The sequence below is a fragment of the Maniola jurtina genome, chromosome 19 (assembly GCF_905333055.1).
Source record: "Maniola jurtina chromosome 19, ilManJurt1.1, whole genome shotgun sequence".
In the NCBI taxonomy this organism is placed as follows: Eukaryota; Metazoa; Arthropoda; class Insecta; order Lepidoptera; family Nymphalidae; genus Maniola; species Maniola jurtina.
Window position 1 is genome coordinate 8,809,347 of NC_060047.1, and position 23,347 is coordinate 8,832,693.

Genomic DNA, 23,347 nt, shown 5'->3' on the forward strand with positions numbered 1-23,347 from the left:
TATACAAATAATCATCCCACTTTGGCTTGTTTTTTGGACGTAGAGAATGCGTATAATAACGTGACAGTTGAAAAAATAGTAACAAGCCTTGATGAGATTGGTGTAGGTAGAAAAATATGTATGTACTTTTGGAAGTTTCTTAATGAGAGGCATTTAAAAATCGAAGTCGGTGCTGATGCTGAGAAGTATATTTGTAGATGGACAAATAGAGGTTTGGCACAAGGTGATCCTATATCCCCTTTACTTTTCAATATTGTTACAGCAAATATATGTAGACAGGTCCAATCTGTACGTATCTCACAATATGCAGATGATTTTGTGATATATGTAAGTAGCTATAATCTTCTAGACTGCGCTAGTAAGATACAAGCAGCTTTAAATACTATTGTTATTTTATTGGAAAATATTGGTCTAAGTGTGTCTGCAGGTAAATCTAATTTTGTAATTTTTAGTAGAGGTTTAAGAAGACAACAAATTGTATTAACTATAAGGGATATAGAATTGACAAGAACCGAGTGTGTTAAGTATTTAGGATTTTGGCTCGATTGCTCCTTACGATGGAGAAGACACATCAATGAAATTTGCGGGAAAAGTGCGAAATTTTTGAACCTTCTTAAAGTATTAGCCGGGCCATCTTGGGGGATTCATCCCAAACATTTAAGACGTTTGTACATTTCCATCGTAAGAAGTAGACTCGACTTTGGCAGCTTTTTGTTCGATAATAGTTCTCATGTTAACATTTCAAAATTTGACAAAATCCAAAATCAAGCATTAAGAATAGTGGGTAGTTTTATTAAAAGTACACCAATACATGTGATGGAGTCTGAAATTGGTGTTCCTCCTTTATTTCTAAGAAGAAGATACCTTGGTATTAAGTATTGCTTGAAAGCAAAGTCTACCAGTAATACTCAAACCTTGTCATTGCTTGATGAACTACATTATCTCTGCCAGGGTGCATATTGGAACAGGAAAAAAATACCTTTGCTTGTTAAAGTATACAATGAATTAAAAAATGAAACTGTATCATCATCAAATCCTATTGAAATCTTCTCTTTAGACGTTTGGACAACTAAAATTAAAATAAAGAATGTTTTAGAGGATAGTCTTTTAAGTGTTAATACATCTAAAAAAGAATTTGACTCGGCTATTAAAATTAATATTTTAGAAGAACTTAATGCTCGGTACAAAGGGTGGCACATGCTTTATACGGATGGTTCTAAAACTGTTCAGGGTACGGGAGCAGCATATTTTGATCGCAAAAATAATAGATATGGCAAGTTTAAGACAAATTCTAATGTTTCAATAATGACCGCAGAACTGTTAGGAATTTTGGAGGCTTTAAAATATACTAGCACAATTGAAGAAAGCAAAATAGTTATTTTTACCGATAGTCGAAGTGCCATTCAGCATTTAGCTCGATGCGCCTCTGGGCACAGAGGTGTTGTGATAGCTTTTTCTATTCTTAAAATGCTGAATGACTTTCAATGTAGAGGTTCGAACATAAAAATTCAATGGATCCCGTCTCACATTGGTCTTGTTGGGAACGAGCATGTGGATAATTTGGCTAAGTGTGCAATAGAAGACGGCATTGATGTATTGATTACACCGTCTGTTTCGGAAATATTACCAAAGTTTAAAAAATCTTGCTTTGTTTTATGGAAAAATCATTTTGATAGTAAATCGGTTGAAAAAGGAATATGGTATAAAACTGTTCAGAACTTGCCTTCTATTATTCCCTGGTTTACTCATTCCCGACTGAATCGTCCGTATATCGTTGCTGCTTTGAGGTTGCGTTCTGGACACGTTCCATTGAGAAAGTTTGCATATTTGATGAAAAAAGTAGACTCACCAAATTGTTTGTCTTGTGATAAGTTGGAAGATATGCAACATTTGTTAATGGAGTGTGTTCAGAATAGTGAGTTGAGAGAACATGCCTGGTCACTATTAAATATTAAAAGCTATGAAGTTGGATTCATAAATAGTATTTTGGCCGAACCGGATTCTGTTTCGGCTAAAATCCTATTTAACCTTTATATAAAAAGTACGAAAAATAGATTAGGTACTATATAATATGTTTCAAGTTAAGAGATAGAATATAGATTAGTAATAGGTTATATAAAATTTGATTAAGTCAATTGTTAATTAGTTTAATCTAGGTTTAAGTACTATAGAACTGACATGTACAAATTGTATATAAGTTCTTTAAAATAAATAAAGATTAAAAAAAAAAAAAAAAAAAAAAGTATTTTTTACTGTAAATTTTTATGTGTTTGATTTTCTGGATTACCATGGCTAACCTTTTATGACTAATATTTTATAGACTAATTAATGTAAACACATTGAAGTACTTACGAGCTGTTATACTTAAAAGTTAGAATGGGGTACACAGACAAAGGCGGATTGCAACTTTGTTTCATATTATTTAGAGATAGATCAAAGATTCTATTATAATAAAAACCACTAAACTGATACTAATATCTACTATAATTCTCAGTTCAAAAGTATGAGTTAAATACCTCTAAATAATATAATCCAAATCGTTGCACTAAAAATTTGAAAACACCTTGAATTAGAACTCGAGGCTTGATAACATCTGTAACTGTATATAAATAGAATATCCAAAAGCAATAAAATTTTGTGTTTTTGATCATATTTCATTACTACTTACATATTAATTATTTAACTGTATTCATTAGATAGGTAGGTACGCCCGGAATACATCAATCAAATGCGCCTTCATTTTATTACTTCTATTTCTAACGAAGATTTTCTAGACGACCTTTAATCCCGAATCTTACCGATAAGCTTCTTTAAATGTTCCAAGATTTATCTCCAGCTATCAATTTGATCGGAAAAAGTTTAACATATTTTCCCTCTGCGGGCAGAAAGTATGACCCCGATAAATATTCAAGCGCTGCTGACAGTTGGAGAATTTGGACGTCAAATAAGTTTTTACCGACGTCTTCGTATTTGGAAACTTTGTGAGACCCCAATTTTATATACTTGCCTCTAGTTTTTGGTCGCATTGATTTATTAACTTTGTTTTATTTTTAACCTCCGACCCAAAAAGAGGGGTGTTATTAGTTTGACGTGTGTATCTGTGTATCTGTCTATGGCATCGTAGCTCCTCAACTAATGAACCGATTTTAATTTAGTTTTTTTTTTTGTTTGAAAGGTGGCTTGATCAAGAGTGTTCTTAGCTATAATTCAAGAAAATCGGTTCAGCCGTTTAAAAGTTATCAGCGCTTTTCTAGTTACTGAACCTTCATTGTCGGGGGTGTTATAAATTATTAATTAGCAATTGTTAAACTAGGTAGGATACCTATCTATAGGTATAACAAAACTTTCTATTCAAAACATTGAAAATTGTTCACGTTCAGAGAAGATTGTATAAGCAAGCTGCACTTGATATTATGGCCCCGGCAAGTTTCCACAAATTGACTTTTCACCTTTTCACGTGAGGAAACTTTACGATTTTAATACTGTCAGTGAAATTTATAGGCGCTGCAGCGAGCAAGGCGGGAACGTTACCGCCGCAAATAAATTCTAATATTTTTGATGTCTTAAGATGGCGGCAAATGCAATTTGCGGGCGGGAAACAGAAATTGCAATACGGAATACCACATCGCGGTCCTGCTCAATCTGTTATAATTTTACTTTATTGTTTTTGGGCGTGTTTTAGCGGTATTCATATTAACAGGGCTCTCTCCGTCACTCGTTTCATACAATCGTAGTTCCAATTTCATTTGAATATTAAGAAACCAAAGTCCATGAAATTTTGCAAACATATTCTAGAAACTAATATCTGTGTCTGTGGTGTTTTAGGTTTTTCTAAAAATATGTAGTTTTAAAATTACAGGGTCTCAAAGATTTGTATGAAAATTTTTAAGACCGCGTAACTTTGAAACCGAATATTTTAACAGAAATCTGGAAAACCACAGACATAGGTATTAATTTCTAGAATATGTCAGCAAAATTTCATGGACTTTGGTTGCATAATATTCAAATGAAATTGGAACTACGATTGTATGAAACGAGTGACGGAGAGAGCCCTCTTAAGTGTGAAGTGAAAGCCGTGTTGTGAAGAGCCGTGATAGCCTAGTAGGGGAGATCAGATCCGAATCCGCACCTCTTTTTATCCGACTGGGGCAAAGCCGAAAGGAAGGGTTATGATTTGAGCAGTCTATGTATGTGCGTGTGTATGTTTGTATCTAGATTCTATGTGTTCCACCGTAGCGCCTAAACTACTGTACCGATTTTCATGAGTGAGGTGTCAATCGATTCATCGTAAAGGTCCGGGTGACATAGGCTACATTTTATACGAAAAAATTGACCTAACGGATGTTACATGAAAAAAGTGGGGATCTCCAAAAAAAATTTTTTGGAGATGGAGATTTATTTTTTGAAGTGGGATGTCAAATGAAAGAGGAAAAAATTCTGAGTTTATAAATGTAAATGTACTACAACATTAAAATATACCAAGCGACAGAAAAACAATTTTACTATAATATTTCAGCGTAAGACGATCGCAGTCGGGTTTTAGTTTTTAGAGTTATGTGCTTTTCTAGAAATTAAATAAGTATCACTTTCTTTATCAGTGAAGCAAATAAAGAGGGTTATCACTGCAAATCCTACTAGTATTACAAACGTGAAAGTTTGATTGTGTCGATGGATGAATGGATGTATGTTACTCTTTCACGCAAAAACTACTGAACGAATTTGGCTAAAAAGAATGAAGATAGATTTTACCCTGGATTAACACATAGGCTACTTTTTACCTCAATGAGTTCCCACGGGACTTTTAAAAACCTTTATTCTCGGGAACAAAGTCGCGGGCATCAGTTAGTATAATATATTTATATAGGTTCTAATATTTTTGTATTTGAGTCGATTTTGATTTATTGAGACGGTCAATGCAAGTACATACTAGGTAGGTACGTGAAACCCAGATTCTTCTATTAATTTTTTCACCTTAGAACCAGTATGCAGACAAAATCGTTTTATTTTTTAGTAAACAGTAATAATTATATCTATACTAACTCGTGAATAACGCCATTCACAAATAAATATGTTTAATTTTTAGAGGATAGCTGGTATCCATTTGTTATTTTCAAAGTCAAAGTCAAAGTCAAAATCATTTATTCAAAGTAGGTACAATTGTACTCCTTTTGATGGTCGAAATTGTTTTTGTACGATATAGTGGTGATAAAATTAATAACGTAACTTAAAACTAAAGCTACGAGGGTTCCAAACGCGCCCAAGTATTTTCTTTGTAAGTTATTTAGAACAGTAATAAAATAACCGATTAGGTACTAAGAAACATATCCTATCTTATAGCTAGATAAATAGCTCATGCAATTGCAATATCACCATATCTATCTAAGTACCTAATGCATTAACCTTGACTGACGCGTAAGTGCTATCCGTATCATTATTACATTGAGATCAAAGCTAGAATTTAGCTGCAGAATATTATACCGTGTAACAATATCTGACAAAGCCTTTGGGCGGAACGTCTTGATGTTATTGAAATGGTACCTATTGTATTGATTGTCTTAATTATTACCTAATAACCAATAACTGATGAAACTCGAGATTCATCAAATTTAATGAGAATTAATTTAATTTGCTTTGTGAAAGCTTTACGAAAGCTATCTATATAACAGCTAAACTTTAAACAAAATAGGCACTTTAGGAAAATTGTAATGGTTTCAAATTCTTATAAATACCTACTAGCTGATGCCCGCGACTTCGTTTGCGTGGATGTAGGTTTTAAAAATCCCGTGGGAACTCTTTAATTTTCCGGGATAAAAAGTAGGCTATAAGCTAATCCAATCTATCTCTATTCTAAATTTCAGCCCAATCCGTCCTGTAGTTTTTGCGTGAAAGAGTAACAAATATACACACGCACATACATACACATATAGGTACACACATACACAGAATCTTTCCAAAAAACCACTGGATGGATTGATTTGGCTGAAATTTGGAATAGTATTAACACATAAGTTACTTTTTCTCCCTGAAAATCAACGAGTTTCTACGGGGTTTTCAAAAAACCTAGATCCACGCAAACGAAGTCGTGAGTATCAGCTAATACTTTAAAAAAAACTTATTCGCAGCAGTACTTAAAAGATTATAATTTAAGCGGAGGGCGTTTACTGACACCTTTTGCTTGACTTTCTAAGTAGCTGACCTGTGACCTCTGTCTACTGCCACGTGTATCACCCCTTTAAATATTAGATGTGGCCCTTGTCCCTGACTTATGCATTTTTCTCGGTACGAGATGCATAATGTATTTAACATGCTACACTTTTAGAATTATACTTGAACTTAATTTGCCACATTTGAGCGTAACGATGATGATAACCCCATTAAAAATAATATCAGATGCTTACAAAAACAATGATGTCCTGATCATATTATCCCTGTGACATATTTGCTGACAAATGGGCTGACCTCATAGGTCAGAACCTGCACTTTTGCGAGAATTTGTAGTTTACTTATTAGAATATTGACGTAAGAAATTTATTTTTAATTGTGTAATTTAATTAGTGTAATTGGACTGAATTGTCCGTTCTAATTAAATAAATAAATAAAATAAAATAAAATAAAATAAAATAAAATAAAATAAAATAAAATAAAATAAAATAAAATAAAATAAAATAAAATAAAATAAAATAAAATAAAATAAAATAAATATTCTTGCAAGCGCAAACATAGTATTATCGATTGATTCCGGCTATCGTCTTTGCGCAATTTAGTGATTTTTCAGTGAAAATTTTGACCGTTTCCGATAATCAAGCTATTTCTGTGCCAAATTTTATCAAAATCAGCTTAACAGATGAGCCGTGAATAGGTGGTGGGCCGATAAGTTTCGTATTAGTAATTACTTAATTAGCATAGGTATAAATAGTGTGGATAAGGAGAGTCCGCAATTAAGTAAAATACTTATAACACCTAATAATTAAAAAACATAAGAATTTTTATGTGTTTTTTTTAAATTCCATAACCAATATGCTTTTTTTTTAATGTTCTACTATTACCTACCTAACAAACAATTTTGTTCGCGTGCAACGAGACTCACGACCCCTTTAACGCACTCAAGGGGTGCTTCTACGCTTTGATTAAACTCGAAATATTACAAAATAGCCTGTTTAATAAGATTTATGCGTAGGGTCAGATTTGCGCTGATCTATTTCGCGTGAGAATTTTTGGACGCAAATACAAGTAGGTACTCTGCGCACCTGCTGATAGTTTGTTAAGCTCTTATAAAAACTTCTGCTATTTATTTAAAAAAATCGGTCCAAAAACCTCGAAAAATCAGTGTCATATACATTAAAAAACGGGCTTAATTGAGAACCGCCTTCGTTTTAGGGTTCCGTACCTGGAAAGGTGATTGAAACCCCTTATATACGTACGTATATCGGTTAAAATACAACTATAGTATAACTAAATATAAAAACAACCCTTAGAATACGTTTCTTTCCAAAGAGTGGAACCCTCGATGAGCGAGTCTGTTTTAATTTGAAATCGCTTGAAAATACACATTTTTATTGCGCACTTTTGGTTTGGCAAGGCATTACAATAAAACTACTGAACAGAATTTGTTATAGAGTTTACACTTGAAATATGGCAGGCCATAGATGGTACGACAGCGACAGCTTTATTAAAAGCACTCACTTTGATCGCACTGATTCGCTGTCACCTGCAGGAAGTAATAAAGGCCGACACAAACGCTGTTTCATAATTACGAACGGAACGGTGCGGCTGTGGTTACCAGACAACCGAAATTTTCCGGACATATAATATAGAATTATATAATATTATATAGGATTTATATATTATAGGATTTGGTCAATTTGCCCGAAATTTTAATTTCTTTTTATTAATTACAGTTTAAAACAAGCTTTTCTGTATGGTTAACAAAAACATTGTCTATATAATTATATACTTCTTTTGGAGTGTAATTTTCTATTTAATAACTACTAAGTAGAATATTATAATTGCTTGTAGATATTATTTTGTTGCATACGTGTGAAAGAGGTAAGACTTCTTGGGTTTATATCCATAAAATGCTCCAGCAGTTTCCTTCTTTGTGATTTTGAAAGAATTCAGTCTAATAATATAATAAATAGCAGAGTTTCAAAATCACATCCACTTTTCAAAATTGTCAATTTTGAATCCTATTATCTTAATTTCTAAAAAAAAAGAATATTTGAAATATACCTATTACCTACTAATAATAATAAGTCATTAAGATAAAATTCAAGGCGAATCATTGAAGGCGGCGCGTGCGGCGGAGTTACCATACTCGTAACTTCCGCCACATGAGATAATTTTCATGGAATCACCTCCATGTGGATACCTACGCGCATAAAGAAGGTTCACTTCAAAATTTTAATCTACCTATGTGTTCACAAATAACTTGTTCACCGTAAATAATAATCCTACCTATGTGTTCACAAATAACTTGTTCACCGTAAATAATAATCCTACCTATGTGTTCACAAATAACTTGTTCACCGTAAATAATAATCCTACCTATGTGTTCACAAATAACTTGTTCACCGTAAATGATAATCCATATGATATTATAATTTTAACAAAATGTCTGCAATTTTTCCAAGTAATCAAATCAGATTGTATCCCAAATTCTCATATTTGAGTTTAGTACCCCTAGGCGCAGTTTTGTTCACAACATATTGACAGCGGAATGCCTTTGTACGAAATAAATCTACTTTGAGTCACTTCATTACGGGCCGGGATTGCTGAATTTGCGTACATAATTATGGAATAATTAAATTTTAGCATCAGACATTATTTGACAAAGCTCTCGGGCTTGGATATTATTCTCTAAATTCTAAGCCTTAAGCTAAAATAATATAAGATACCTTCGTATAATGCTTATAATAATTGTCGTTAAAATAGTAAAATTTGAATTTGATTCATTCAGCAATTTCGTTTGGATTTATCATTTAAAAATTAATAAAGCATTTTGAATACTCGTTACATAATAGGTGCGTAAGTATATTATTATTTACTTTCGAAAGGTAGTAAGTAAGTTACTACTACTAATGATTATAAAAAGTAAAAATATTTGTAATAAGTACGTGTATATATACTTATTAGGTATTTAACTATATTTTATATATTAGAGGCAGCCTTTTATTATTAAAATCAATTTAGTTAGAAGTGTAAGCGTGTGTGAATGAATAATTTATCCTACTCCAAATATGCAAAAAAAATGATTCTAACATACTTAGGTAGGCAGGTACCTACACTCACAGGCCATAGCCACTTGCCGTAAGATACAAATTGATTCTAATAATAACCATTATTTTAACCCCTAATATAATTAATCTGCATATTAATAATTTATCTACACAATTTACATAAGTAATTTATTGATACCTAACTCAATATTCCTTAAGTCCATAATAATTCAGTCATAATCACTTGCAAACACAAAGCCTGATCTTAAATGAGGTAATCACCAAAGAATTCTAGGGTAATAGAAATGATTTTCAATATCGGTACCGAATTTTCTCCGATTTTTAGCATATCTTTATACATATACGAGTATATTTCATATTTTCACACAAAAGTAAGTCGAAAGACCGTTTTTAGTCAAACATCTAAAGCAACTGTAACGTCATGCAAATACGTCTATTTTTACCAAAGCCCACTAAGGTAGTGATTTTGTGTCCAATGCACACAATTCAGTTGGAAGTTATTAATTTTACTAAACTAAATTGACAGAAAAATTCGTGCCCTTTCCATGAAAATAGTAATGTTCTATCTAATTCTAACAGGATAAAGGTTTAAGTAAATCTATCAGATTAGTTTAGATTTTTTGCACAACTGAATTGGCACCATTATCGGACTAATTGGCGCTACCATTATCATAAACCCATCGCCGGCTCACTACTGAGCGCGAATCTGAGATGAGAAGAGTTTGGTTTGGCCACAATCCAGCACGCTGGCCAAGTGCGGATTAGCAGACGTCACACATCTTTGAGAACATTATTGAAAACTTGTTTAAAAATCGCATTTAAATTGGAAAAGATATAAAAAATCTAGCTAGGATAGCCAGTCCTTGATCTTGCAACACTCAAAATTGTATTAAAAACTAAGTTATCTTACTAATTGTATATGCTTACAGTTCACTTTGTTGTAGGTACTTAGGATTGTAGGTATTTAATAAGATGTTTTAATTGTACTTAGTTATTAATCTTTTTGGAAATAAATTATTTGTATTTGTATTTGTATTAAATTGGAAAAGATAGAGGTGCCTGCATGGGATAGAACCCCGACTGCCAAATAGGAAGCTTTTTTTTATAAAATTCTCGCTCTTTGATAAAAACACGAAAATAAATAGAAAAATGGTTGCAATTTAGCTTCTAAAGAAGATATTATATTCAATAAGAGCAGATTGGCCAGAATCGTGCTGTGGCAGTTCAATTTCAGCTTCACACCCCGCAAATTGCATTGGCCGCCATCTTAAGGTTCCGGGCGCGTCGAAAATATTGCAATTTATCAGCAGTTGTAAATTGTAAAGCTCACCTTTGTGTAGTAGATTTTAAATTTCATAGAGAGTACCCAGATCCTTAGATAGAGATCCTTGAGACCTTATCTACATTCTAAGATATATGAAGTTCTCTCGCTGAAAAACGGTATAGGTAAGTAAATAAAAAGCCCAATTTCAAACATAGCGGATTAGGATCATCACATTTTATTATTATATGATTATATTGTAGGTATGTTGTAAGCGTAATCTACATAATTATTTAGTTAGTTATCAACTTAACTAATATTGCAGTTAGTTGTAGTTTAGTAATAATAATTGTAGTTAGACGAAAATAAAAATTCTGCACCATTGACGTATTTACGAGTAGGTATACCTAATGTATGTGCTGCTACACACAATATCTGGACAACAGAACAAAAAGTTTGGGAAAAACCGTCTGAGACCTTACAATAGGGATGATGACTACTAGTCAAATCAGCGACTTTTTATCAGACGTCAAAACACTCGCTTAGTAAGGGAGCTTGTATGAAATTCACAGATGTGACGTCATAACATTTGACGTAATTTGACGTATTTTTTTTGTTTAAATCGATAATTTAAAATGGTTAGCAAACTTAAAACTTACATCAAATGTGGATTTTACGAATTTTGGAAGACACTCTATTTAATAATTACTAGGAAATAATTTATTTTTGTCATATTCATCATCCCCATCACAATTTTAGCATAGAGCTATCAAAACATCCTAATGATTTAACACTTGTCCCTTGACATTCCTGACGTACCTACCTCGAGTTCGTTTACAGTGTCCACGTTTATCTCGAAATCGCTGGCGGCGAAGCTCTGAGGGACAGATTCGGAATGCGAATCAAAGAAAACATTATATAAAACGAAAATGTAGGATTTGAGGCTTCTCTTTGATTTTACGAAATGTATTTTAGTATATTTTCGTTGTGTGGTAGAGTTTATTTAATAAATCTTTAGGATAAAGCCTCCTACAAATCTTTCCAGAAATAAGTACTACTTATTTAGTCTGTGACAATAACAGTTCGTAGGTAGATCTTTCCAGTGTCTGTCCTAGCTCCCAATTCATTTAGTAACTGTCAACATAGTTGTGATGTTACGAAAGAAGAACGTATTATTAACTGCTTAAGAACAAGTGTAAATTAAAAATTTATAACACCCCCGACAAGCTGATAACTTTCAAACGGCTGAACCGATTTTCTTGGATTATAGCTAAGAACACTCTCAATCAAGCCACCTTTCAAACAAAAAAACTAAATTAAAATCGGTTCATTGGTTCAGGAGCTACGATGCCACACACAGTTACACAGATACACACGTCAAACTTATAACACCCCTCTTTTTGGATCGGGGGGGTTAAAAAGATAAAGATATATAATACAGACAACGTTAACACGCAAATACCTGTAAGTATAATACAATACGCCAATATACACGGCCAAAGGAATGGCTGGGTCACTTTACCAATTAATCAACTTGCAGTACGAGTAAGTGATCAACTGAATGCCCCATAAATCACACTACTTCGTGAGAATAGTAGGTATTGATCTTACTACCAACCTACCATAAAATCGTGGGTGAAAACCTAAAATTCAATTCGCTGCAGCTGCTAGCATCGGCTGAATATTTCATTGACGCTGTACTACCTACTTAGGTACTTGTCTACGGGCAGAAAATATGCTGAACTTTTTTGTGACCAAATCGAAATTCGAAAGATTGAAGCAAATCACGAACCGCTTTTGAAGAGAGGTTGTATTTGAAATGAAAAAATAACAAAAGCAAATGGTTTGAGGGAATAGATATTCAGGGACTGTATAAATAAAAATTGCGTAATTTTACGATTTTTATGGCTAGAAAAGATAAATACCTACCTCTTTATGACCACACGATCTTAAACTACATTATAACGACTTTTTAGTAGGATGGATAACTGTGATAAATGAAAAAACCGGCCAAGTGCGAGTCAGACTCGCGCACCGGGTATTTTTTCTGACATTTTGCAGTATAAATCAAAAACTATTATGTATAAAAATAAATAAAAATCTGTTTTAGAATGTACTTTGAAAATTTAAACACATTTTAATTTTTTTTTTTTATGATGTAACCACAAATTCACGGTTTTCGGATTTATTCCTTTACTTATGCTATAAGATCTGCGTACCTGCCAAATTTCATGATTCTAGGTCAACGGGAAGTACCCTATAAGTTTTTTTGATAGACACGACGGACGGAAGGACGGACAGACAGACAGACAACAAAGTGATCCTATAAGGGTTCCGTTTTTCCTTTTGAGGTACGGAACCGTAAAAATCCCTGCAGAATAATATACCTAACCAATATTGCCTAGTTGCCTACTAGCATCAATTTTTTACATGATATTGAACCATTTGATACGATCATTGATTGATGACGAACGAATTTTATGGAGGCCTTTTCCATCGATTTCATATTGCCCTTTAAACAAGGGTTGTTTCACATGGTTGATCCCACCATCAATAATAATTTGGGGTGACAAGGCTGCAGGTGCGGGGGTCTCCGTAAACACCACGCTGCATAATTTAAGACGCGTCGCATGTCTTCGCTTCCAAGGAGCCCACACATGGCCCTAAGTGAGATAGATGATAAAGAACTGCTATAAGATAATATGGAATGCAGAGTGACCTAGTTACCACAAAGTTGTATCAGAGTATATTCTGTATTAGAATATTTCTTTCCCAGGCTAGTATAGACATATTTTTAGGACTTCAATAGAAATAGGAAGATTTTTTATTTAAATTGAAAACTTTTACAGGCGCTTTTGAATCGTCAAAAAAATCTGCCATTGCACTGGTTCCGAATGTTTTTTCTAAGAAACTCGATGGATGCTTTTTTTCAAATATTCAATTTACAAATAATATTATGTCAAATTGTTTAAGTGATTTGCATAGCGGATATTTTGAAAATATTATTTGTTGTTATAGCGAGAATAGAAACTCACACTGTGAAAATGTCGACTCTAAAGAGTTAGAACCTCGATAGCTTAGCGGTTGAGGAGCTGGCTGAATTCCGAAAGGACGGCGGTTCAAACCCCACCCTTTGTACTATTGTCGTACCCACTCCTGGCACAAGCTTTACTCTTAATTGAAGGGGAAAGGGGAGTATTAGTCGATAAGCATGGCTAGTATTCTTTTAAAAAAAAACCTATTACGGTTCATGAGAGCCACAACAGACAGACAGAAGGATGGATAGATGGACGGACAGATGGACAGCCAGACCGACGGACAGCGGAGGTTTATAGAGCATGGCACAATTGCCATGGATCTTACAAAGTACCTACGTAGTTAAAACCTACTTAATTAATTATTTTCTACACATAGATAGATAATAATAGAAACATTAATTCATCTTTTATTCACAATATTTTGTCACAGAATCAAAATAAAATTTGCTTCGAAGATTTACATGTAGAGATCAACTCGTGACATTTCACAAGAAATAAAGATGATATTATTTTTTTCTAAGAACACGTACCTATTCTATAAAATGTACGCTATCAAATGACACCATTCTTGCTAGAGTTGCTTGCCCTTCTGCGCGGTTGACCTGTGACCTCTGAGTCTGACTGCGACCCCATAGGGGTCAATTTCATCAAGGTCAAAGCTTTAAAAGTTGATTTGATTTTCTGGAAGAAATCTTTTTAAAGCTTATGATGCCATGATAGCTTAGTGGTTATGATGTCCGCCTCCTATTCGGAAGGTCGGGGGTTCGATCCCGGGCACACACCTCTAACTGTTCGGAGTTATCTGCGTTTTAACTGATTAAATATCATTTGCTTTACTAACGGTGGAGGAAAACATCGTGGGGAAACCTGCATGCCTGAGAGTTCTCTATAATGCTCTCAAAGGTGTATGAAGTCTGCAAATCCGTACTTGACCAGCGTGGTAGACTATGGCCAAACCCTTCTCATTCTGAGAGAAGACCCATGCTCAGTAGTATGGGCCGGTGATGGGTTGAAATGATGATGGCGACTTAGTGCTACTAGCAAAGATAGGTTGCCAAGCAATTTAGCGGTCCAGTACGACGCGGCGCAAGAACCGATAAATTGTCCCGCTTCCGTCAGACTGCATCGTCACTACCACCAAGTGAGATCAGTCATAGTCAAACACACACATACACACAAATTAAATAAAAAACTGTTCTTTCATTGAATTATCTGTTTTTGTAGGTTTATTTCTACGAGGGCAACATCTCTTAGACACAAGATCTTTATTAACGTAATTGAGCAAGCAATGAAATTAATATTCCCTATCTATTCGCATTGTATAGACATATGCAAATGAGTCTTATACAAGCTGACCATACATTGTTGTACGACTGGTCAATTCATCTTACGATTAGCGAGTTCCAAACATCGCAACCGAGGGGTCATCCTCTTCGATACCTTTCCCATACATTGTGCTATCATTATTTCGTGGACCGTGAGATAAACACCACATGCAGAATCGGGCATGGCATTGGCGCCATTTTAATCTAATTGTTTCTTTCGTGTGTTTGAAAAGTGTTGTGTTAATGGATAACTGGATCACGCAATTGTTCCAAGCGCCGAGCTTTCCCAAGCCTAGGGTAAGAATTTTTATCGCTCAGCTTAGTACACAGACTAAATAACTTTTTATATTCACCTTGTGTGGACATTTCTTTGATTTTTATTCAGTCATTGAGTTTTTGCCCGCGACTTCAAAGTTCTTGTAAAAAGCACCTAAACACATACCATTTATCATACTATTTGCATTAACGGTACTCAGTAGGTAGGTAGAGCTTGACTGGTACCTAGTTTCCCTTTGGGGAAATGGTTATAGTAGTGTATCAATTTTAAACTAAGTGCACAACACAGCCTATGAAATATATATCTGCCTGCCTAGTGCCTACTCACACCAGCAGTTGAAAATTAGGTAGAGCGTCTATTTTGAAATGACGCGCCCCACTACATAATTTTGTGTAGTAGTGATGTGTAAATTGCGGTGGTGGGGCGCGTCATTTCAAAATAGACATTGGACGTGCATTTAGTATGTCACCTACCCTTTATATGAAGCGTGAATGTACCTAACCGAGAAGCAAGAATGTACAAGAATGATACATGGCTAAAATAGCAGTGAGCAACGAACATCTGCTCGCGCCGCATTAACCTAACGAGCTGCCCTAATGGCGCAGTTAGGGTTGGCAAAAACCTTTTATAAATTGCTACACTTTCAAACCTTTACGCATTAATCATTCAGAAAATGCCGATTTTGTTATCCACTCTGTGATGATTACAAAATTTTAAGACTTAAAATAAGTAGTTATTTAAAGTAAAGTAAGTTTTAAGACTTAAAATAAGTAAAGAAACGAAGCATTCTGTAGAGAATGCTTCGTTTCTTTAAAAATAAAATTCGTGAACACTGAATAAGAGCTAGTGCCTGACAGTGACAAGTGACAGCTAGTCGACAGAAAATTTGACGCTCACTACGCTCGTGTAAACTAAATTTACCTTTTATTAATTAATTAAATGATAATTGTCTCTGCAACCATATTTGGAAAATACATAATAAGAAATGAAAGTAGTTACAAAAATGTTTAAAATTTTATATGAATATTTAGATTTAAGTTCACCCTAGATCTGAAACCTCACTACCTGGAAATATTCCACTCAAGCGCATCTAGATTCTAGACATTGATTAAAAGAATTAAGACAAGTAAACAGCTCTACAATTTAATACAAATTTTAATATCAAACGACTGCTTGTAACCATCTAGACACTTCCTAATAATATTACTCTTTATGCTTAACTCTACAAAAAAAACCATTTAAATTCCAAAAACATACCCACAACTTTCTGATTGGCAACATTAACTTAACGAGTTACACTAATGACGTGGGTACGCCAGTGTTGCCTCGCAAAAAAACTCAAATAAATGACTACCCACTTTCATGAGTCCCGTACATATTAGTCACCAGTCTTATCTGAGGTTTGGTACATTCAAATGTTGTACCTAAACCTAAAATGTCATGCTGTATATCAGATCAACATTACCTAAACGATAAATCTGCTCGTAAATATATTAGAATCATTTCTAAATCCAAGCCTATGCCGATGAACCTAAGTCGAGGTTTTTGTAAATATTAATTTTTAAGTGGTAAGTTTTTAAGTTTTTTGTGTGAACTGTATGTCATGTTAAAGTGTATATTAGGTAATAAATAAAGGTATGTTTCGTAGTGATCCATAAAATACTATTACTAAACTAAAGCCTTATAAAAGATTTTCATATCCTTTTGACAACAGCCCTATCGAATACAACGGTAGGTTCCTGATATTAATTTTCCACAGGAAAATGTATTTGTAAATGTTATTACGTATGTACATTACGTAGGCAAATATTTATTATTAAACTACATGGTTGAATATTTTCAGAAACTATATTAGACCATTTCCATGTGCCATATCTTCGCAATTTACAAAAAAGTGTTTTAATATCAATCTTTATCTCGTACCTACTTATCTTGTGAATGTAGATTAAACTGCACGGTTAAAATGAGTAAGATAAGTTGATATAGATTTACCCAACAGCATCGTTTGGTTGACTGAAATGTACCTACTTGGTAAACTATAGACAAGTGAAACTACAATGTATTCTGCCTTAGCTGATCAAAAAGGAATACAATTCGATCCCCGCAGACACGCATAAAGCTCATTTCAGACTATGGGATATCTATACTAATATTATAAAGAGGAAACCTTTGTATTTTTGTATGTTTGTATTGAATAGGCTCAAAAACTACTGGACCGATTTCCTTTTACCATTACTTAGACGGATTCTTCCGAATCCGTATAGGCTATATTTTATCCCGGAAAATAGAAAAAATAAATGTCCACCCGTGCGAAGCCGGGGCGGGTCGCTAGTAATTTATATTTTGGGATACCTATAATATATATTACGAGTACATTCCATAGTCTGAAATGAGCGAGTAACGTTGCGTACTACTGACTACTGACCAATAGCAATCGCTTGTAATGTAACAGCTCGGATCTGAGCGTTCCATCTATGAGTACGTCAAGCCAAACAAAACACCGTCTTCTTCTTCGTCGCAACACTCTTGGTAGAGCAGTCGTGGTCATCACGAAGCAACGTCTTTGAGGGCAGATGTTATTCGCCTCACGAGCATTCGCCACTTCTCCCTGCTGGCTGACAGCCTGGTATACACGTGCAAGGTGAACATCACATTGCCTACTTTTATAATGAACTAGCTTGGACGTGGACGCGTGGACTACACTTTCAAACTGCTATTTTACCCACTTAAAGGTTGAATATTCAAAAATCCTTTCATAGCGGATGTCTACTTCATATAGTTATCTGCATACCAAATTTCAGCCTGATCCGTCCAATAGTTTGAGTTGTGCATTGATAGATGAGCAATAAAACCGTAATACAAGAGAAAATTCAAAACTTTACAACGTCTTTTGGTTTCGATTTTTCGCATTAACGCATTTTTCCAACACGTTTTCTACGTTTTATCTTTTAAGGATGCGTTTGCAATGTTTTTAACATGTTTTCTATGTTTTTTGCAATGCTTTTATGTTACAAATATGATAGTTTTTCGGTATTATTTGTAGTTAAAGTATAGTAAATAAAATGGGACGACAGATTGATAAACATAAATTGGTCCTTTATCTTCAAACGTATGTTAACTTTTTGATGAAAATCATTGTTTATGTGTAATAAGGGTTATTTTGATATTGCGCGGTCACTGTTTGATTTCAAAATTATATCAGTGATCATACAGTCAGCGCTCAGCCGCTCATTTTTAACCCTCGACCCAAAAAGAGGGGTGTTATAAGCACAGGTTATAAGTTTGAGGGGTGTGTATCTGTGTATCTGTCTTTTGCATCGTAGCTCCTAAATGAAGGAACCGATTTTAATTTAGTTTTTTTGTTTGAAAGGTGGCTTGATCGAGAGTGTTTCTTATAGCTATAATCGAAGAAAATCGGTTCAGCTGTTTGAAAGTTAACAGCTCTTTTCTAGTTTTCTTATAGAGGTTTTGTGTCGGGGGTTTTTTTAATTTTAAGTTATGCAAATACACTTTTAAGTAAGCTAAAGAAAAATAGATTACAGTGCATCAAACAAATTATTCTATAAATATTTAGTTAACTCTGTGTACAGGTATATTTGTACAGATATTTGATGTATATATAGCGCCGTGTTCTCTACCAGGGTAGAAAGAAAAACAAAAAAAATGAACACTAAAAAATATATATTATAATTCACAATTTAAAGTTACAATTTCTTTGGAAACAACAACACGCTACAAGAGGCTAGGGGCAACTAACCAAACTTGCTACGGCTCACACGGCGTAGCTCGAAAATGCCTATTTACTAGTGCCTCTACACTCTGTAAAGGAAGCGTTCGCACGGTGGCACCGCAGCGATTTTCCCGTCCCCGGATGTCCGCAACTAATTAAAATTCTACGTGAATGAATAACTGCACTGCGCTGCCGCTTTGTGGCAAATTATTTTAATAAAACATTGTAGATTTTACTCATACAAACTCGATCGAAGTCTTCTTACGTAATTGCCCTCATTCCTCCGACTGTTTCCTGCGCGGGATCAACTTGACAGGGCTCTCTCCGTCACTTACTCCATACAATCGTAGTTCCAATTTCATTTGAATATCAAGCTAACAAAGTCCATGAAATTTTGCAGACATATTCTAGAAACTAATGTCTGTGCCTGTGGTGTTTTAGATTTTTCTAAAAATATGTAGTTTTAAAATTACAGGGGCTCAAAGATTTGTATGTGAATTTTTAAGACCGCGTAACTGTGAAACCGAATATTTTAACAGAAATCTGGAAAACCACAGGCATAGATATTAGTTTCTAGATATTGACTGCAAAACTTCATGGACTTTGGTTGCTTAATATTCAAATGAAATTGGAACTACGTATGTATGGAGCGAGTGACGGAGAGACCCCTCTTAAGTATAATTACAAGTTCCCTCTTAAACCAACGGAGATTACGGCCAGTCTATCAAAATCCATTAATTAACTTGGAATATTAACGAGCTACTCCGAATCGAAAGTTTATACCTTGAAATTACAAAGTACGTAATAGGTTCAAAAGTCTTTTGAAGTTGTACAAAGCCATCGTGAAATTCACAGACGCAGCAGAGCAGCCCAAAATGTGGGAGCGGTGGCAGTGCGAGCGGGCCGAGCAACGCCGCCGCCGGAGCGGGGCCGGCTCGCGGCAACGACGCGAAGCAAGTTGAGTGCAACCTGTGTCATCGCAAGTTCAAAAACATTCCTGCACTCAACGGTCACATGCGTTTACACGGTGGATATTTTAAAAAGGTTAGCGTTTTGGACATTTTTATACTTATAATATGATAAGTGTAACTGGGCAATTGCTGTGTATTATTGTGCACTTTGGAAATTTATTTGGAGTATTGCAATCTCTATTATTGGTATATTTGCAGTTTAAAATAGTAATTTTTGTATTGGCCTGATGCGCGTACAGACAGACAGGTCTGTCCAAGTATCAGGCCGGGGCGGATCGGTAAGAATAATATAAACTTATGGAAATATTTATTTCTTCCTCAAATTAATAGTGTGCTTTCATCAGGACTCGGACAGCAAGAAATTAGATAAAAAAGAGTCAACGGGGCCACCATTACAAACAGCTTCTGTATCCGTAAGAGCATTGATTGAGGAAAAAATTATAAGCCGCCGAGGTGCTACCGTGACGTCATCACCGTCCATAGGTATTTCAGTATTCCTTTTTTAAAAAAATACCTTTAACAGTTTAGAAAATAAATGGGATTTGATTTTTCAGGTACAAATACAGATATTACCGTCACGTCTCGTTCGGGATTTATTGCCCCAGCTCCACCGCCTTTGTCAACTATTAAGACTTCTGGTACAACAGCGACAACAATTTCTCCATCTACCCAATTCGTTTCACCACGAGCACCACCTGTTGTTCCAAACGTTACTGTGACTACATCTGGAGGCGTTGGTGGACCAAGGGATTCCACGCTAATAGAGTTATTAAAAAAAGGTAGTTCAAAGGTACGTACATAAAATTCATCTTATTTATGTTGTTTTATGAAAATATTGCGTATTTAACTAAATTTTATTTTCATTCAAGGTTGTAAAGCGGTCCGCATCAGACCCAGGTCAAGCTTCACCTCCCCAAGATTTCACATTTAGGCCGGAATTATTTGGAGTATCGTTTAATTCTGACGACGGATATTTTTCTCCTGCCTTAAACGAAGACACGTTTCAATTCACCACAACATCTGACCAACTAGATGAGCTAGCGTCCTTAGAAGATTATGCAACTGTAGCCGCATCGATACGAGAAAGATCACCTGTTACATACCCGTCCAGTAGAAGACTCGCTGCCGTATTGAACTCGCCACTTCCGGAGTCTTTGGCCGATTTTGGTGCCTGTCATGGTGGTTCTCCCGTACCATCCCCAGGTATCGGGTATAGTGAAAGCTCTCCAGGACTTTCCTATACAACAGGGGATTCGCCCGGTTTAACATATGCGGCATCATCACCTAGTGGAAGTTATTCAACACAACCAGTACCATCACCAGGCCTAACTTACCCAACACCACCGGCATCTCACGATGCCCATTCGCCTGCACACACGGTGCCGCGTGCATCGTCACCGTTATCAGCTGCCTTTTTTACGGCTACTATGTCAAGTCAAGAAGAGGTACATAACTAATCTACTTACTTTTAGTGTTTTAAATCATAGATTATTGAAATACATAGCGTCGCTGTACTGTTTTATTTTTCAAATTATAGGTTGAAGAGGCATTGGAAGAAGTTCTTCCAGAAGAATGTCGATCACTTGACGCGTATATATTAGAACCATCTACTACTACACGAAGAATAATGCTTAATTCTGAAGATCCGTTATTATCAAGCAGTCCTAGAGATTTCCCACATCAACGTTCTGTTCGTCGACAACATCGACTATTAGCTCCTATAACAACACCTTTACAGCAATGGACTCACGATAACACACTTCAGGTGAATATTTTTTATGGTACTGCAATATTTTTATATTACATTATTTTGTATAACTTTAGTATTACAATTTTGTATTATAATTATTGTATTATTTTGTATAACTTTTGTATTGCAACTATTTTGATAATTCAATAATTTTGTATTCAGGTTTGTGTAGAAGGCCGTGACGCATTGCCAGCGGTATTTCTAAGCCCAAGTAGTGTGCCTGCGTCACCACAACGACGTAAAAGGCGTGCTTCTCCAGCGGGTCCTTACCGTTCGCGGATGCGTCGAATGGTTAGCCACTACACACCTCAACCAATCCTCCCACCTGATAGAGAAGGCCCCGGTTTAATTATGGAACTGTTAAACGGTATGTTCTAACTAACGAAAACTTTGACGACAATTTTATAACATTCGTAAAAAATACAACTCAAAGTGTCAATTTTAGATCTGCAAACAGACGCAGATGTACTGTCACAATTGGAAGAGCCCCGTCTACCCCGCATTAATATTGGATCAGATCATCAAGCAGATTTACCAGAACTATGTCATGACCGTATCGATCTTCATCGAGCACCCGAACAGCTTTTATGGGACCCTGGCATCAACGATGCACTTGATGATAACGAAGGTAATCAATAATACGATGGTAATCGTAAGCCACTCGATCACTATTAAGTATTCATAACTACCTTTCTACATTGCAAAACCTTACCGATTGTAATGATTAAAAAATACTTTTTTGTAGTTCGCATGTTCATGGAGCTAGCCATGTGTGCCGCAATGCCAGTCGGAGGACACACAAGAGAGTTCGCCTTGCAAACTCTGGGTGAATGCGGGGGCGATATTCGAGCTGCCACCTTACGCCTTATGTCCCGTCCTGCTGCACCTTCACAACATGAGTCTCGTTGGACACCAGACGAAGTAGAAGCCTTCTTGGCCGGGCTAAGTCAGTACGATAAGGACTTCTTTAGAATCTCACAAATGGTAAACAAAAAAAACTTAATATTTATTTATATATCATAAACTAGTGTTTTGCTCGGTGCGCGAGCTGCTAAAGCAGCTCTCGTGACGTAGTTAGGTTTATGAGTTGTATTAAACCTATTTTTTTTATTAAGATACACTAATTACCCCGAAAACCCCATAAAACGACACCTATATCAATTTTTTTCTTAAAAAGTGCACGCCCGCCATCTTGGATTTCAAAATAAATGTTGTTATCAAAATTAGCGCTCTGGAAACCTCTGAAAACGACATCCATATCATTTTTTGTAAAAACGGGGTTGTTGAGGTTAATAAAGTAGGGTGCGTGAGTGCGCGGACCACTAAAGTGGTCCGCGAGCATGCAGAGTTTGTTCCACCGAGTAGACCTTCAGACCCTGATCATCTTTTGCCAAGAAACCACTCTTCCATCTTTTATAGCCTCCGAGATAGACACCGACGAAATTTGTACGGCGGCCATCTTGTTTTTCCAAAATTTTCCACTTTTTCTATTAATCGTTTGGTACTTTCTTCAAAGATTGTGAGTTTCAACGAAATCGGTTGGAAAACAAAAGAGTTACAAAAATCATATAGGCCGCCATCTTGTTTTTTTAAAATGTCATAATTTTTCCGTACTCATATCGCGCATCCGAACATATCTCCCATACATCAATGTATCGTTTCTTGTCTCTTTCTAGGAGAATGAGGCATTCAATATTCGCCATACAAAATGTATGGAAAATTAAATTCCGCCATTTTGAATTTTTTTTCTATTCATCGA

General features: G+C 35.2%; 1 protein-coding gene across 2 annotated transcripts in view; it reads left to right on the forward strand.

The window, feature by feature from the left end:
- Positions 1 to 23,347, forward strand: part of LOC123874917 — a 138,399-nt gene that overhangs the window by 102,749 nt on the left and 12,303 nt on the right. For both annotated transcript variants that reach the window (XM_045920480.1, XM_045920481.1), the window contains 8 exons: positions 19,723 to 19,911; positions 20,183 to 20,321; positions 20,393 to 20,628; positions 20,708 to 21,283; positions 21,376 to 21,603; positions 21,751 to 21,955; positions 22,034 to 22,216; positions 22,334 to 22,572. In XM_045920480.1, coding sequence (XP_045776436.1) covers positions 19,723 to 19,911; positions 20,183 to 20,321; positions 20,393 to 20,628; positions 20,708 to 21,283; positions 21,376 to 21,603; positions 21,751 to 21,955; positions 22,034 to 22,216; positions 22,334 to 22,572 — 1,995 coding nt within the window. The remainder of the gene's footprint in view (positions 1 to 19,722; positions 19,912 to 20,182; positions 20,322 to 20,392; positions 20,629 to 20,707; positions 21,284 to 21,375; positions 21,604 to 21,750; positions 21,956 to 22,033; positions 22,217 to 22,333; positions 22,573 to 23,347) is intronic.